The sequence below is a fragment of the Solanum stenotomum genome, chromosome 1 (genome assembly GCF_019186545.1).
Source record: "Solanum stenotomum isolate F172 chromosome 1, ASM1918654v1, whole genome shotgun sequence".
NCBI lineage: Eukaryota > Viridiplantae > Streptophyta > Magnoliopsida > Solanales > Solanaceae > Solanum > Solanum stenotomum.
The window spans coordinates 3,280,428-3,293,523 of record NC_064282.1 but is presented as its reverse complement, the minus strand read 5'-3'; the positions used below and the strand labels follow the sequence as shown (position 1 = coordinate 3,293,523).

The 13,096-nt window shown below is 34.4% G+C and overlaps 2 protein-coding genes across 3 annotated transcripts; both read right to left on the bottom strand.

Moving 5' to 3' along the window:
- Positions 1 to 2,567: 2,567 nt before the first annotated feature.
- Positions 2,568 to 12,973, bottom strand: LOC125871799 (serine carboxypeptidase 1-like). 2 transcript variants are annotated; one of them, XM_049552477.1, is made up of 9 exons: positions 12,583 to 12,973; positions 12,404 to 12,511; positions 12,199 to 12,307; positions 4,121 to 4,283; positions 3,776 to 4,018; positions 3,328 to 3,440; positions 3,135 to 3,224; positions 2,920 to 3,025; positions 2,568 to 2,831 (listed from the first exon to the last, which is right to left on the bottom strand). In XM_049552477.1, exons 1-9 carry the CDS (start codon positions 12,956 to 12,958, stop codon positions 2,688 to 2,690), a joined length of 1,452 nt encoding a protein of 483 aa, XP_049408434.1. In that variant the 5' UTR covers positions 12,959 to 12,973; the 3' UTR covers positions 2,568 to 2,687. The 2 variants fall into 2 exon arrangements, with proteins under 2 accessions (XP_049408434.1, XP_049408442.1); XM_049552485.1 differs by lacking the exons at positions 12,199 to 12,307; positions 12,404 to 12,511; positions 12,583 to 12,973 and adding exons at positions 4,475 to 4,583; positions 4,807 to 5,111; positions 6,293 to 6,455 and having other exon boundaries at positions 2,582 to 2,831; positions 4,121 to 4,392.
- Positions 6,941 to 12,182, bottom strand: LOC125865177 (serine carboxypeptidase 1-like). Its single transcript, XM_049545370.1, has 14 exons — positions 12,036 to 12,182; positions 11,705 to 11,950; positions 11,410 to 11,522; positions 11,207 to 11,302; positions 10,983 to 11,088; positions 10,742 to 10,877; positions 8,922 to 9,305; positions 8,684 to 8,791; positions 8,320 to 8,591; positions 7,976 to 8,221; positions 7,686 to 7,798; positions 7,482 to 7,577; positions 7,259 to 7,364; positions 6,941 to 7,163 (listed from the first exon to the last, which is right to left on the bottom strand). The coding sequence occupies exons 1-14, from the start codon at positions 12,180 to 12,182 to the stop codon at positions 7,017 to 7,019; spliced, it is 2,316 nt and encodes a 771-aa protein (XP_049401327.1). The 3' UTR covers positions 6,941 to 7,016.
- Positions 12,974 to 13,096: the final 123 nt, after the last annotated feature.

Sequence of the window (13,096 nt, the reverse complement as noted above, 5' to 3'; positions counted from 1 at the left end):
ATATCTGAAAATATCATTTTCTTCTATTCAATTGGCAAGTAGTCATAATAAATCATTTTCCAACTTATAATAATGTTTCATTTTCTTCTTTCTTTTTTTCATTCCTTAAGAAAAATTAGTGTTAGTACAAATAATAACATTATTTAAATTTAAAATATTAAACTAATCATCTAATTTAATTGAATTTAAAGTTAATCAAATTAATTCTCGTAAAATGAAAAATGAAGTAATATTATTTTTGGTTCCTCCCTCATTTTGAAGGAAAACAAAACCATTGAATGGGTCGTGTGCAAGGGTAGTCCCTAAAAAATTACTTAAATTTTGAAAAGAGCTGGTCATATACTTATTGCGGGTCAATTTGGACATTACTCAAGTTAATCCGGTTAAAAGTTTGAGTACATGCATGAACGGGTCGGGTCATTAACAATTTTATTCTTATTTTGCATTTGTCTTTTTATGTATGAATTTTATAATAAAAAAACAAAAATCAATCTATTTTAAAAACAAAACAAGTTACAGATAAATGTTCATGATTTAAATGATCAATAATTAGGTTATGATTGATTATTTGTTCAAATCAACCAAATCCATAAACAGATTACTTTTTATCTATTCTATCATTTTAACCTATAGAAATTAAGTCTAACATATCCATTTAATATTCACGTCGATACGTGGAACCAAGCCATCAAAAGACTATAGACTATAAATAATAAAGTCATGACTTTCTAAAAAAATAAATATAAGTTAGGTAATCACGTCTATTAATACAGAAAAACAAAAGTTGATTTGGAATTTTGACTATCACACCCTCATTCTGCACCCACTTGACTTGTGTTTAATAACCTTTTATTTTCAACCTTCCAATTTGTTTTACAAAATTATAGTCTTTCTCAAATTTAATTTAAATTATAGAATATTCCTACTACTCTTTACCCAAATATTTATTTCCCATAGGACATTTTCATAAATAGTGGCGGCTAAACTTTCACAAATTGGCAGCTGAGTACGTCTAGATAATCGTGGTTTGACCAAAAAATAATTAAATACTATGTTAATTCGGTGATTAAACTAAAACATACTCGAAAACGTGATCATAAACGATCGTTTACTGATTCTAGCCATTCAATTTGGAATAAATTCAGTGTACACACATGTACCTATGCATAGAGATAGTAAAATTAGTGCATAATCAGTCCAATTCGTTTAAATTTGAGTTGATTATTGATCCGTTCATTTCAGTTCAACTCATTTCAATCCGTTTGGATTAATATCTATATATACTCTAGCACAAATTAATTTATGAAAAATCTTGTCAAAATATTTTTATTTATATATTTAATATGTTATATAAATAAAATATTAGGTACTGAAAAATTATAAATAGAATAATTAAAACTTAGTAAAAATTGGATGAGCTAAGTTCTAATCCGCTATTTAATTTATTTCACCTTAAGTCTGCTCAAATTAAGTTCAGTCCGTCCATTTGACGCATCTACATGTACCTAACAAGAGATTAGTTCTAAGAAATATGTAAATACGTCAAATATCATATGCCCATAAATTTAGCACGTATTATGAGATTTGTCAATCTTCTAGTTCACTAAATGACTAGTAACGCAATATAATTTTGTTTGGGAGGAATATATATGACTTTAATTTATTTATTACTAGCTCCTATATTGGAGTAGTTGGAAAACCAACTAGATGTGATTTTATATATACACGTGCTGATTAGAAAATAAAATAAAAATAGTCGAAGCAAAAAGGCTACTTGCATGTGGGAGTCTTTGTCAACAGGATATGCCCAAATATATTGACGGAGTACTTGTAACAGTTAAAATCAAGTAAGTTTGTTTTGCTTTTTGTATATACAATTACAATTTTTACGACAGATGTTGTAATTATATTAAAACCTATTAATATCTTCTGATAGGAACCCATAACTAAATTGTTTACTGGTTCAATAACAAGGAAGGGACCAAAAAATTACTTTTTACAATAAATTTTAATTTTTAGATCCGCTCTTGATAGAGTGAAAATCGGTTGAGAAAAAAAAATGAAGTTATAATAATCAAATGGGAAAAGGTCCAAATTTGCCCGTGTAATATCTAAAATTTGCATAATTTAGTCTATTCATACACTTGTCATAAGCATAATCGTTGTATCCTAATTATTTGAGAAAAAAAGGTTCAAATTTACACCTCAATCTTTAATATGCTTACTCTTAAATTGGAATTGGTTAGGGTTCAAGGGCAAAAATGAGACTTTTCCCTAATAGGAGAGGAAATATGTATTAGACCAAAAGTTCAACGAATGACAAAATTGTTCAATTTCAAGTAGTACTAAGACAATTTGACCCATTTTCCAAAACCACTTAGGTATTATAGTTTTATTAAAATGGAGAGTAACCCTATCATTGGGGTGACTTACAAAACAATAGTTGGAGCAGTATAACGTCTTTGTTCTTTATGCGTTGATCTAAACTTGCAGGTAAAAATTAAACTCTTCAAGACGCAACAAGCTAACATCTGGAATGGCATCTGCATAACTAATATGAGTATTTTTTTATTATAAGAAACAGACGTTTGTCATGACTGATAATTGATTTTTGTTACAGGAATATCAGATGAAGAGTATAATTCCATCTCAAATCAGCTTTCCTTTTTTCAAGAATGATGATCTATCTATAACGAGGGAGGGAGTGTGCCATTGATGAAGGATGAGAACATGGTCAATGCACGACCAGGTTGATAGCTTGGCACGAAATGTCCAGCTCCTCTTACCGTCACAAATGTCAAGTTCTCGTATTCCACTGCATAACCACCAACCTTGAAAGAAAAAAATGATATATCAATTACATACATGATATTCTTGGAACAGAGTATTGTAATGGTACAAGTGAAGAGTCTTCGTTACCTCGCCTTGGAAGTACCAAGAGTACCACGCTGTTTTCACTGGTGTCTTGATTTTGTTTATATCATATCTAGTCGTTGTTACAGGCAAAACACTATCTGTATCTCCGCTGTAATTACACGTTAAAATCATGAGAAAGTGTTACTTACTGAACTGCTACATTTTCAGAAGGAGTAGTTTTTATCGTGAGTTCTTCCTATCTTCCCCCCTGTACTTACCTATATATCCAAACCCTAATTCCACTTTGCATGAGCTCTTGAAAGACCGGTAGAACAGTATACGGAGAGTCCTTCCAATGCAAGTGTGAACTGCAGAAGTGAGAATTCAAGCAAATTTAAGCCAAGAAGAAAAAATATCAGCTTTTCCAATTTGAAGCGAAAATGTTATTTAAAATATCACGGTATGTATTACGCGCAAGGAGCCCAGGAATATGGTATTCTTCTGACATTAAGTGCCTTTTGTACTTCAGCAGAGTTTAGGTAAGAGTTTACATAATTGTCTGAGCATGGATCAAATCCACATACCTGTTTTAAACAAAAGAAAAAAGTTAGAAATCTAATAAACGCATGTAAAATCTGCAGAGGGGTGCTAGTTGAGGCGTTGGATGATGTTGTACAGACCCTACTTGATTGATCAGATCTTGAAATGTGCATTTTATGATATTGCGGGTGTGCATGCTAGAGAAATGGGGGATGAAAACATCCAAACTGTAGAATAAGAAGCAGGTTTATACAGCTGTTGTATCTAATAAAACATTTTACTTGTGACACTTAATGTTCATTTATTTACACAACCAGCAATAGTAAATGAAAATCTTCTCAAGAACAACAAATGAGCAGTTAGCCAGTTCAGAACTTACGGGAAGTGAAGTATTGGCATTGGGGTCGCACAGTGGGGCATAAATGTCATAGGCATATATGTTTCCTAGAGATGAATCTGCTTGCTTAATGTACACATTACAAGCTTCTGAGGTTGTCTCTGCTGAGAAGTTGCAATTCTTGACAATTCCATCATGGACTTCATCTGATATTAGTGCATGTGTCCAATAAAAGTCATATGAACCACTCTGCATTGTTTCAAAGTCTAGGAGGGCATTCCCTGTCTGAAAAAAAGATCACATCACTATGCAAATAAGATAATAGTAGTGACTTAATCAGGAGGAAGAATATGTAATTATCATTTTGAATAAGCTTAATTAGCTTACAGCTATTCCTTGCAAGTTAATAACAAGGTTGGGCTCTGTTTTCCTGTGGGATAAGATCAGCTGAGCAAGCTGAGGCACATAGTGGCCAGCATAACTTTCTCCAACAATATAGAAATCTCGATGTTTATATTCTGGGAATCTTTCCATCCAATTGAGGAGAAAGGTGAAACTGTCTTGTCTAGTTTTTTCGTCTCCAGTAATATAATCTGCTGATGTATTAGAGTAAGAGAATCCAACACCAGCTGGTGATTCTAAAAAGAGGATGTTCGCCACTGCATTAATGTCAAAAAGGTACCATAGTTACACCCAAATGACGACAGATTTTTCTAGCTTAAGAAAGAGGTAATTAAGTACCATTGTTCCATGCAAATTGGTTCAGCCATAACGTTTTCCCATCATTATTAACGCGGAATGGCCCAAGTTCATCCATTGCCCCAGCCCCTAATGAAGAGCAACCAGGCCCCATATACCAATTACATACAAAAACAACAAAGGAAACATGATAAGCTAGTCATCATAAGCTCTTAAGAAACACAGCCAACTCATTATAACACAGTAAATCCCAAGGCAAGAAAAATATGAGATTAAACTCTTACTAGGTTTGCATGAAACAAGCTAGCGTTAGAAATTAGAACATTCCTCCTCTTGGCAATTCGGGTAAGATGGGTGTGGTGTGTGTGTTTACCTCCATTTAGCCACAAAACGAGAGGCTTTGTCGAAGGGTCACCAGATGATTCAGCCAAATAATAGAACAAGGCTCTACCAGCATTTGCATCAACAGTAACATATCCTGCATATTGATTAAACCTGACTGCACTACTTGGTTGCTCTGGCAGTGCTGAGATCTTATCATTTTCCTTCGATCCTTCCTGTGGCACTATGAGTTCTGACACTGATCTCTGTTTCTCAGAAGCCAGTAGGCCGTGGTTAATAATACTTCTTGTTTTTGCCCATCGGGTCTTGAGAAATTCACGTAGAACATCCGCTTCTCCTGCATAACAATATTGTTGGGCACTTAGGCAGCACAAAATTAGAGAAAGAGTTAAAACAGAGTTAGCTTTCATTTTCTTCCTACTCAAGCAAGAACAAGCAACGTTGAGTGATAACTCAAGGATAATTCTTCTTCATTATTTATAAAGTAAGCAAAACACTGAGAATTTTGTGATGCTTTTTTCTTTTACTCGTAATTATTGAATGGAATTGAATCCGTGGTAGTGACATCTTTGTCCTTTATTTCATTGGTTAAATGTCACACAAAATTAAGGATATATAGTAAGGATGGTTTGTTGGCTTCAATTTCATGTTGTTCTCGAACAGCCAGAAATTAGAAAAGGTAGTTCAGAATGAAATCAAAGACAACATTGAATAGTTAACTAAAAAGAGAAACTTATGGTCTAGGCTTTTCAAGTATATTTATGAGGGTTGCAGACAGCTAGACTTGTGTCTTTTCATCATATTAACTGATGATAGCTATCATACTAATTCTAAAAGATCATGTTTTTTTGTTTTTCTTAATCTGATTTAAAGCAACAGTGCTGTCATTTAGTTTATTTCGAACCTATAACTCCCTAATTTTCTTCCATGTATTTACAGGATGGACTTCGACTTGTGAATATCAAGAGAAGTATGGTTTTTAAAATTATTTGAAGAAATTCTAGGATAAAATGCAACAGGATGACACCCTCCACCTAAAAAGGGAAGAGCCCAGACAATATCCTTTGTTAAGGTGTGAAAGAAGTTTAAATGTCATTAATTTACCTACAAGTTTGATGTAAAATTGTCTATTTTTGCAACTATATGCTGAAAATAATCGAAAGTGGACACTCATTCAATTTCATGATTACGGTGGTGTGGTTGTTTCTGTTCAAATTAGCATTCCTACTTTATATGTTGGGTTTGTTACATAATTCTGTTATCTTTCTCATTATTGTATTTCCAAAAGATGCATCGGCACTCACTGTTATCTAAATAGCGTTCAAATTCGTCAATGTCACTTTCAATTGCAATTATTAACCTCTATTCATATAATATTAGGATAACAAATGTAGATAGATAATCCTATCTGAAGGTGGCAAATTTGACTAATGAACATGTAACTCGCCCAATTTGGGTCAATTAATCAACCCGTTCATAGAAAACGAGAGAATGACGAGAAGAAGTAGATCGCCGAACCTCAACGACATTGTAGAAGAAACAGTCCATCCACAACGGCGGTGGGCGGTGGCATTCTCCTTCGCCGGAAGCCGGCAAGGACAGCTCAGTGCGTTACTCCAGCGGGCCAACCTCCAAGCCATGGAATCTTTTTGACTCCTCTGTAATAACCCTCACTCACGAGACATGGATAACCTGAAAATTGCGGAGGCCAGAGAGAGAGCATAAGGTTTGGTATTACTAGCTTACAACATATAAGCTATTAATACAGGGATATGTTATGAGACGAAGATGAAAAAGTTATAATTAATGATTTGTCAGAAAGAGATATTTTTATTAAATGGCAAGAATAACTAGGTCAAATAAATTAAAATGGACGAAGTATAATGTTAGATTTGCAACTTATTAAATATAATATATAAGTTATGAGGGAATTGAGGTATTTTTTTATGTGATCTAAAAGATTGAATAATTAATACATGCATTATTATATTCGCATAATTTTAACCATACAGAGTACTAATTTAAACATTTAGAAAATTTGATGAAGACATATGAAAGGCATCAGAATTCAGAAACCCTTCAATTTAAACATTTCATATATTTAAGTTAACATACAGAAAGGAACCATAAGCCCTCTCATGCTCGAATACAAACAATAAAACAGTAATGAAATAACTAGTTAATTCTACAAAATTTATTCCATATGAAACCAGCAATCCCTTTTTCACAATGTATCTTCTGTTTAATTGAAACCAGGAGGGAGTGTCCCGTTGATGAAGGATGAAAACATGGTCAATGCACGGCCAGGTTGATAGCTTGGCACGAAATGTCCTGCTCCACGTACTGTCACGAATGTCAAGTTCTGGTATTCTACTGCATAACCACCAACCTGGATATATGAAATACTTCTTTCATATTCATACTGGAAATTAAGAAACTGTAGAGTTGAAGATTGAAATGAATAATGACAACTTGGTTAATTACCTCCCCTTGGAAGAACCATGGGTACCATGCCGTTTTGATTGGTGTTTTGATTTTGTCGATACCATATCTACTTGTCGTTACAGGCAAAATATGATCTATGTCTCCGCTAGAAAAGAAGATGAAAAGGGGCTTGATAAGAAAATGTTGGTATTTGTTTTGGGATCGCTGAAGTTTTCAGTATTAATTTTATGGTGGTTGATTCCAGCTAGTTTGATTTACTTACCTATAAATCCAAACTCTAATACCATTTTGCATCAGCTCTTGAAAGATTGGTAGAACAGTATGTGGGGAGTCTTCCCAAGAGATGCCTATGATATCACTGCACAAGTTTAAAATGTTTAAGAAAGTGATCAAATTAATCGAAAAAAGGGATCAGCAATTTCAATTTGAAGAATTTAAATGTTTAAAAACTCATAGTATCAATTACCTGCAAGATTCCCAGGATTGGGGTATATCTCTGACATTGAGTGCCTTCTGCACTTCAGCAGTGTTTAGGTAATTAAATACGTAATCAGCTGAGCATGGATCAAATCCATCTATCTGTTATGATACACAAAAGAAAAAGTTATGCTACAGATTATTGCTTGTAATTTGGCCGTAGAATGCTGTTGTTCATGGTCTTTTATTTCACTTTCACCTTAATTTGTGACACTGAAAATTTTGAATTGTGGTATATAAACACGGAGAAGGAATGAGAAGTTAGCGAGTGGAACTTACAGGAAGGGAAGTATAGGCAGAAGAGTTGCAGAGTTGGGAATATGTGTTATAATTATATATATTGGCTTGACATGAATCTGCTTCGCTTGTGTACTGATCACAAGCTTCCGAGGTAGTCGTTTCTGTTGAGAAGTTGCAATTCTTGACAATTCCTTCATGAACTTCATCTGATATTAGTGCGTGTGACCAATAAAAGTCGTATGAACCACTGTTTGAAGTTTCATCGTCGAGGAGGGCATTTCCGGTCTGAAAATCATGCCATATGCAAATTAATAAGATAGTATTGTGACTCCAATAAGGAGGAAAAATATGAATTGTCATTTGAACAAGTTTAATTAGCTTACAGCTATTCCTTGCAAGTTAATGACGAGGTTGGGTTCTGATTTCTTGTGGGATAAGATCAGCTGAGCGAGTTGGGGCACGTAGTGGCCAGCATAACTCTCCCCAACAATGTAGAAGTCACGGTTTTTATATTCTGGGAATCTCTCCATCCAATTGACGAGAAAGGTGAAACTGTCTTGTCTAGTCTTTTCATCTCCAGTAGTATAATCTGATGATGTATTAGAATAAGAGAATCCAACACCAGCTGGTGATTCTAAAAACAGGACATTTGCCACTGCATAATTATAGTCACAAAAATGTCATTATTATTTATAGGTTTCTGAATTTTTTTTTTCAGTAGTGATGATAGATTTCGCTATTAAGTACCATTGTTCCAGGCAAATTGATTGAGCCACAAGGTTTTCCCGTCTTTATTGACACGGAATGGTCCAAGTTCCACCATCCCTCCATTTCCGAATGAAGAGCAACCAGGTCCTATCAAATTCATACAGAAGTACCCTTACAACTTGTGATTTTAAACATACGATTTGATTTATGTCTATGAGAGCTATCATGAGGGGTAAAATGGTATGTATGAAAATTTGATTTTTATGTGTGTATTTACCTCCATTTAGCCACAAAACAAGAGGCTTTGTAGTAGGATCAGCAGACGATTCTGCCAAGTAATAGAAGAGGGCTCTACCATTATCAGCATTAACAGTCACATATCCTGAATATTGAGCAAAATTGATCCCACTTGGTTGCCCTGGCAATGCCGATATCTTGTCATTTTCCTTTGATCCTACCTGTGGCACTTTGAATTCTGACACTGATTTCTGTTTCTCAGCAACCGCTACACCATGTCTAATAACATTTGTTGTTTTTACCCGTCGAGCCTTGAGAAATTCGCGTAGAACATCTACTTCCCCTGCGTAACATTGTTGGGCACTTAGGTAGCAAAAAATTAGAAAAAGACTTAAAACAGAGGAAATATTCATTCTCTTCCTTCCTGATTCAATGGAACAAGAAATGGTGAGTGATAACTCTTCTTTATTACCTATATATATATATAGTGTATGCAAAATGTTGAGAAGGTCGTCAGATATATTTTCTTGTACTCAAATTGGACTAACATCTTTTGTCATTTGTGCTCTTTGGTTAAAACGCCAATCCCATTTAACAGCTATGACTTGTTCCTTAATAAGTTGTTTCCTCACCATTAACCATCCTTTGCTTTCATCACCGTCAATAATTATTACCTCCATTAATCATTATAGATAATTATCATCATTGATCAACATTATATATAGCTAACCATCATCATCATTTCGCTTCTAATTATCGATTGCTACCATCAACAACCATAATTAATCAGCATTGTCAATCACTATGCCATAAGATATTATCCGCAATCACCATCATTTGTCAACACCATCTTTGACACACACAATTGCTACCATCAACAACCACAATTAATCAGCATTGTCAATCACTATGCCATAAGATATTATCCGCAATCACCATCATTTGTCAACACCATCTTTGACACACACAATTGCTTCCATCACCAAGTGTCATATAATTTTTTTACAAATATTTTATGGATATAATATTATATCAATTTAGTTTTTATTTAAATTATATTTATTATTTTTTAAACAAATGGTGTTAACTATTTAGTAATATGTGCATTTAGATTAAAAAAATTAAACTTTAACAAAATAAATGAGGCTCAAATATAGGAGAGCAAAAAGTTGTTCCTGTTTATAATTGTTTGTTTATAGTAACGGCTCATTAATTTTGTATTTTCCTTCTAATTAATTTTCTCAAGTTTTTTCCCAAAATATATCGCGCGCTTCTGTTCATATTTAGCGCGAACAGTTTAGCCACCAAATTTACTCAATTCGGTCCGTTGCGTAAATACTTCCTCGTGATTTAGAAATTTTGTCATTCTGTTGTGCTTTTCTGATTAATTTTTTTTCAATTTCTTCATATTCATGGAAGGATCGATGAAGCCGGTGGAAACAAAATTGTGTGTTTGTGTTTTTCTTATTGAGAAATTTGTGTTTAATTTTGATCAATTTTGTTGAGGCAAGGGTTAGGGTTTATGAATGTTATTTTTAAGTTACAGTAGTATAAAATTTGTGAAAGTTTGTTTCTTTAGATGCTTCTTTTGCAATTGAATTCGATCTTAAGAATATGAAGGGTTGAATAATTTGTAGTTCTAGTGTTTATTTCATAGTGTAAAACATGTTCAATAGTCGATATTAAGTTGTGATATAACCCAGAGAGTAGCTGAAGAAAACAACAAGAAGAAAAAACTCAAAGAAGAATGGGTAGACTATAGGTCATTGTTAAGCTTCACTAGATATTGTTGCATTATTCGATCCATAATATTTGTTTTGCTGTGGGGAAGGAAGAATGCATCTTCTGTTTAATGGAAACCAGGAGGGAGTGTGCCATTGATGAAGGACGAGAACATGGTCAATGCACGGCCAGGTTGATAGCTTGGCACGAGATGTCCTGCTCCTCTGACCGTCACGAATGTCAAGTTCAGGTATTCCACTGCGTAACCACCAACCTGGAGATATGAAATACTTAATTCATATTCATAATTGATAATATCGGAAATTAAGAAATTGTAGAGTTGAAGATCAAAAGTAATAATGACAACATCGTTGATTACCTCCCCATGGAAGGACCACGGGTACCATGCCGTTTTGACTGGTGTTTTGATTTTGTTGATAGCATATCTACTTGTCGTTACAGACAAAATATGATCTATGTCTCCACTGGAAAAGAAGAAGAAGAAGAGGGGCTTGATCAGAAAATGTTATTTGTTTCGGGATTGCTGAAGTTTTCAGTATTAGTTTTATGGTGACTGATTCCAGCTTGTTTGATTTTACTTACCTATAAATCCAAACTCTGATGCCACTTTGGATGAGTTCTTGGAAGATTGGTAGAACAGTATCGGGAGAGTCTTGCCAATAGCCGCCTATGTCAGTACTGCACAAGTGAGAATTGAAGCAAGTGATCAAATTAATCGAAAAAAGGATCAGCAATTTCAATTTGAAGAATTAAATTGTTTTTAAAAAATCACAGTATCTATTTACCTGCAAGATTCCCAGGAATGGGGTATATCTCTGACATTAAGTGCCTTTTGCACTTCAATAGTGTTTAGGTAATTGTCTACGTAATCATTTGAGCATGGATCAAATCCATCTATCTGTTATCATACACAAAAGAAGAGGTTATGCTATAGATAATTGCTTGTAATTTGGGCGTGGAATGCTGTTGAGCATGGTCTTTTATTTTACTTTTGACTTTATTTGTGACACTTAAGATGTTGAATTATTTAGATTGGTATAAACACCGGGAACAAATCATGAGTTAACCAGTGGAACTTACAGGAAGGGAAGTATAGGTAGAGGAGTTGCAGAGTTGGGAATATGTGTTATAACTATATATATTGGCTTGACATGAATCTGCTTCGCTTGTGTACTTGTCACAAGCTTCTGAGGTAGACGTTTCTGTCGAGAAGTTGCAATTCTTGACAATTCCTTCATGGACTTCATCTGATATTAGTGCGTGCGTCCAATAAAAGTCGTATGAACCACTATTCCATGTTTCATCGTCCAGGAGGGCATTTCCAGTCTGAAAATCATGTCATATGCAAATAAGATAACATTAGTGTCCTAGTCAGTATTAAAAGAAGGTAAATATCATTTAATTAGCTTACAGCTATTCCTTGCAAGTTGATGACAAGGTTGGGTTTTGTTTTCTTGTGAGATAGGATTAACTGAGCAAGTTGAGGTACGTAGTGACCAGCATAACTCTCCCCAACAATGTAGAAATCACGGTGTTTATATTCTGGGAATCTTTCCATCCAATTGACGAGAAAGGTGAAACTGTCTTGTCTAGTTTTTTTGTCTCCAGTAGTATAATCTGATGATGTATTAGAATAAGAGAATCCAACACCAGCTGGTGATTCTAAAAACAGGACATTTGCCACTGCATAATCATAGTCAGAAAAATGTCATTGTTATTTATAGATTTCTGATTATTTTTTTCTTCCTGTACTGATGATAGATTTTTGCTATGAAGTACCTTTGTTCCAGGCAAATGGGTTGAGCCACAAAGTCTTTCCGGCTTCATTGACGCGGAATGGTCCAAGTTCCACCATCCCTCCATTTCCAAACGAAGAGCAACCAGGTCCTATCAAAAAGTACCTTTAGAACTTGTGATTTTTAACATACTATGACAATTTGATTTGTGTGTGTATTTACCTCCATTTAGCCACAAAAGAAGAGGCTTGGTAGAAGGGTCATTAGGTGATTCTGCCAAGTAATAGAACAAAGCTCTACCAGCATTAGCATCAACAGTAACATATCCTGAATATTGTGCAAAATTGATCCCTTTTGGTTGGCCTGGCAATGCCGAGATCTTGTCATTTTTCTTTGATCCTACCTGTGGCACTAAGAATTTTGACACTGATCTCTGTTTCTCAGCAACAGCTAGGCCTTGGCTAACAACATCTCTTGTTTTTGTCCGTCGAGCCTTGAGAAATTCACGTAGAACATCTGCTTCCCCTGCGTAACACTGTTGGGCACTTAAGTAGCACAAAATTAGAAAAAGAGGTAAAACAGAGGAAATGTTCATCATTCTCTTCCTTCCCAATTCAATGAAACAAGAAATGGTGAGTGATAACTCTTAATTTTTTATATTGCCTACGCAAAACGTTGAGAAGGTCATCAGATATATTTTCTTGTACTCAAATTGGACTAACATCTTTTGTCATTT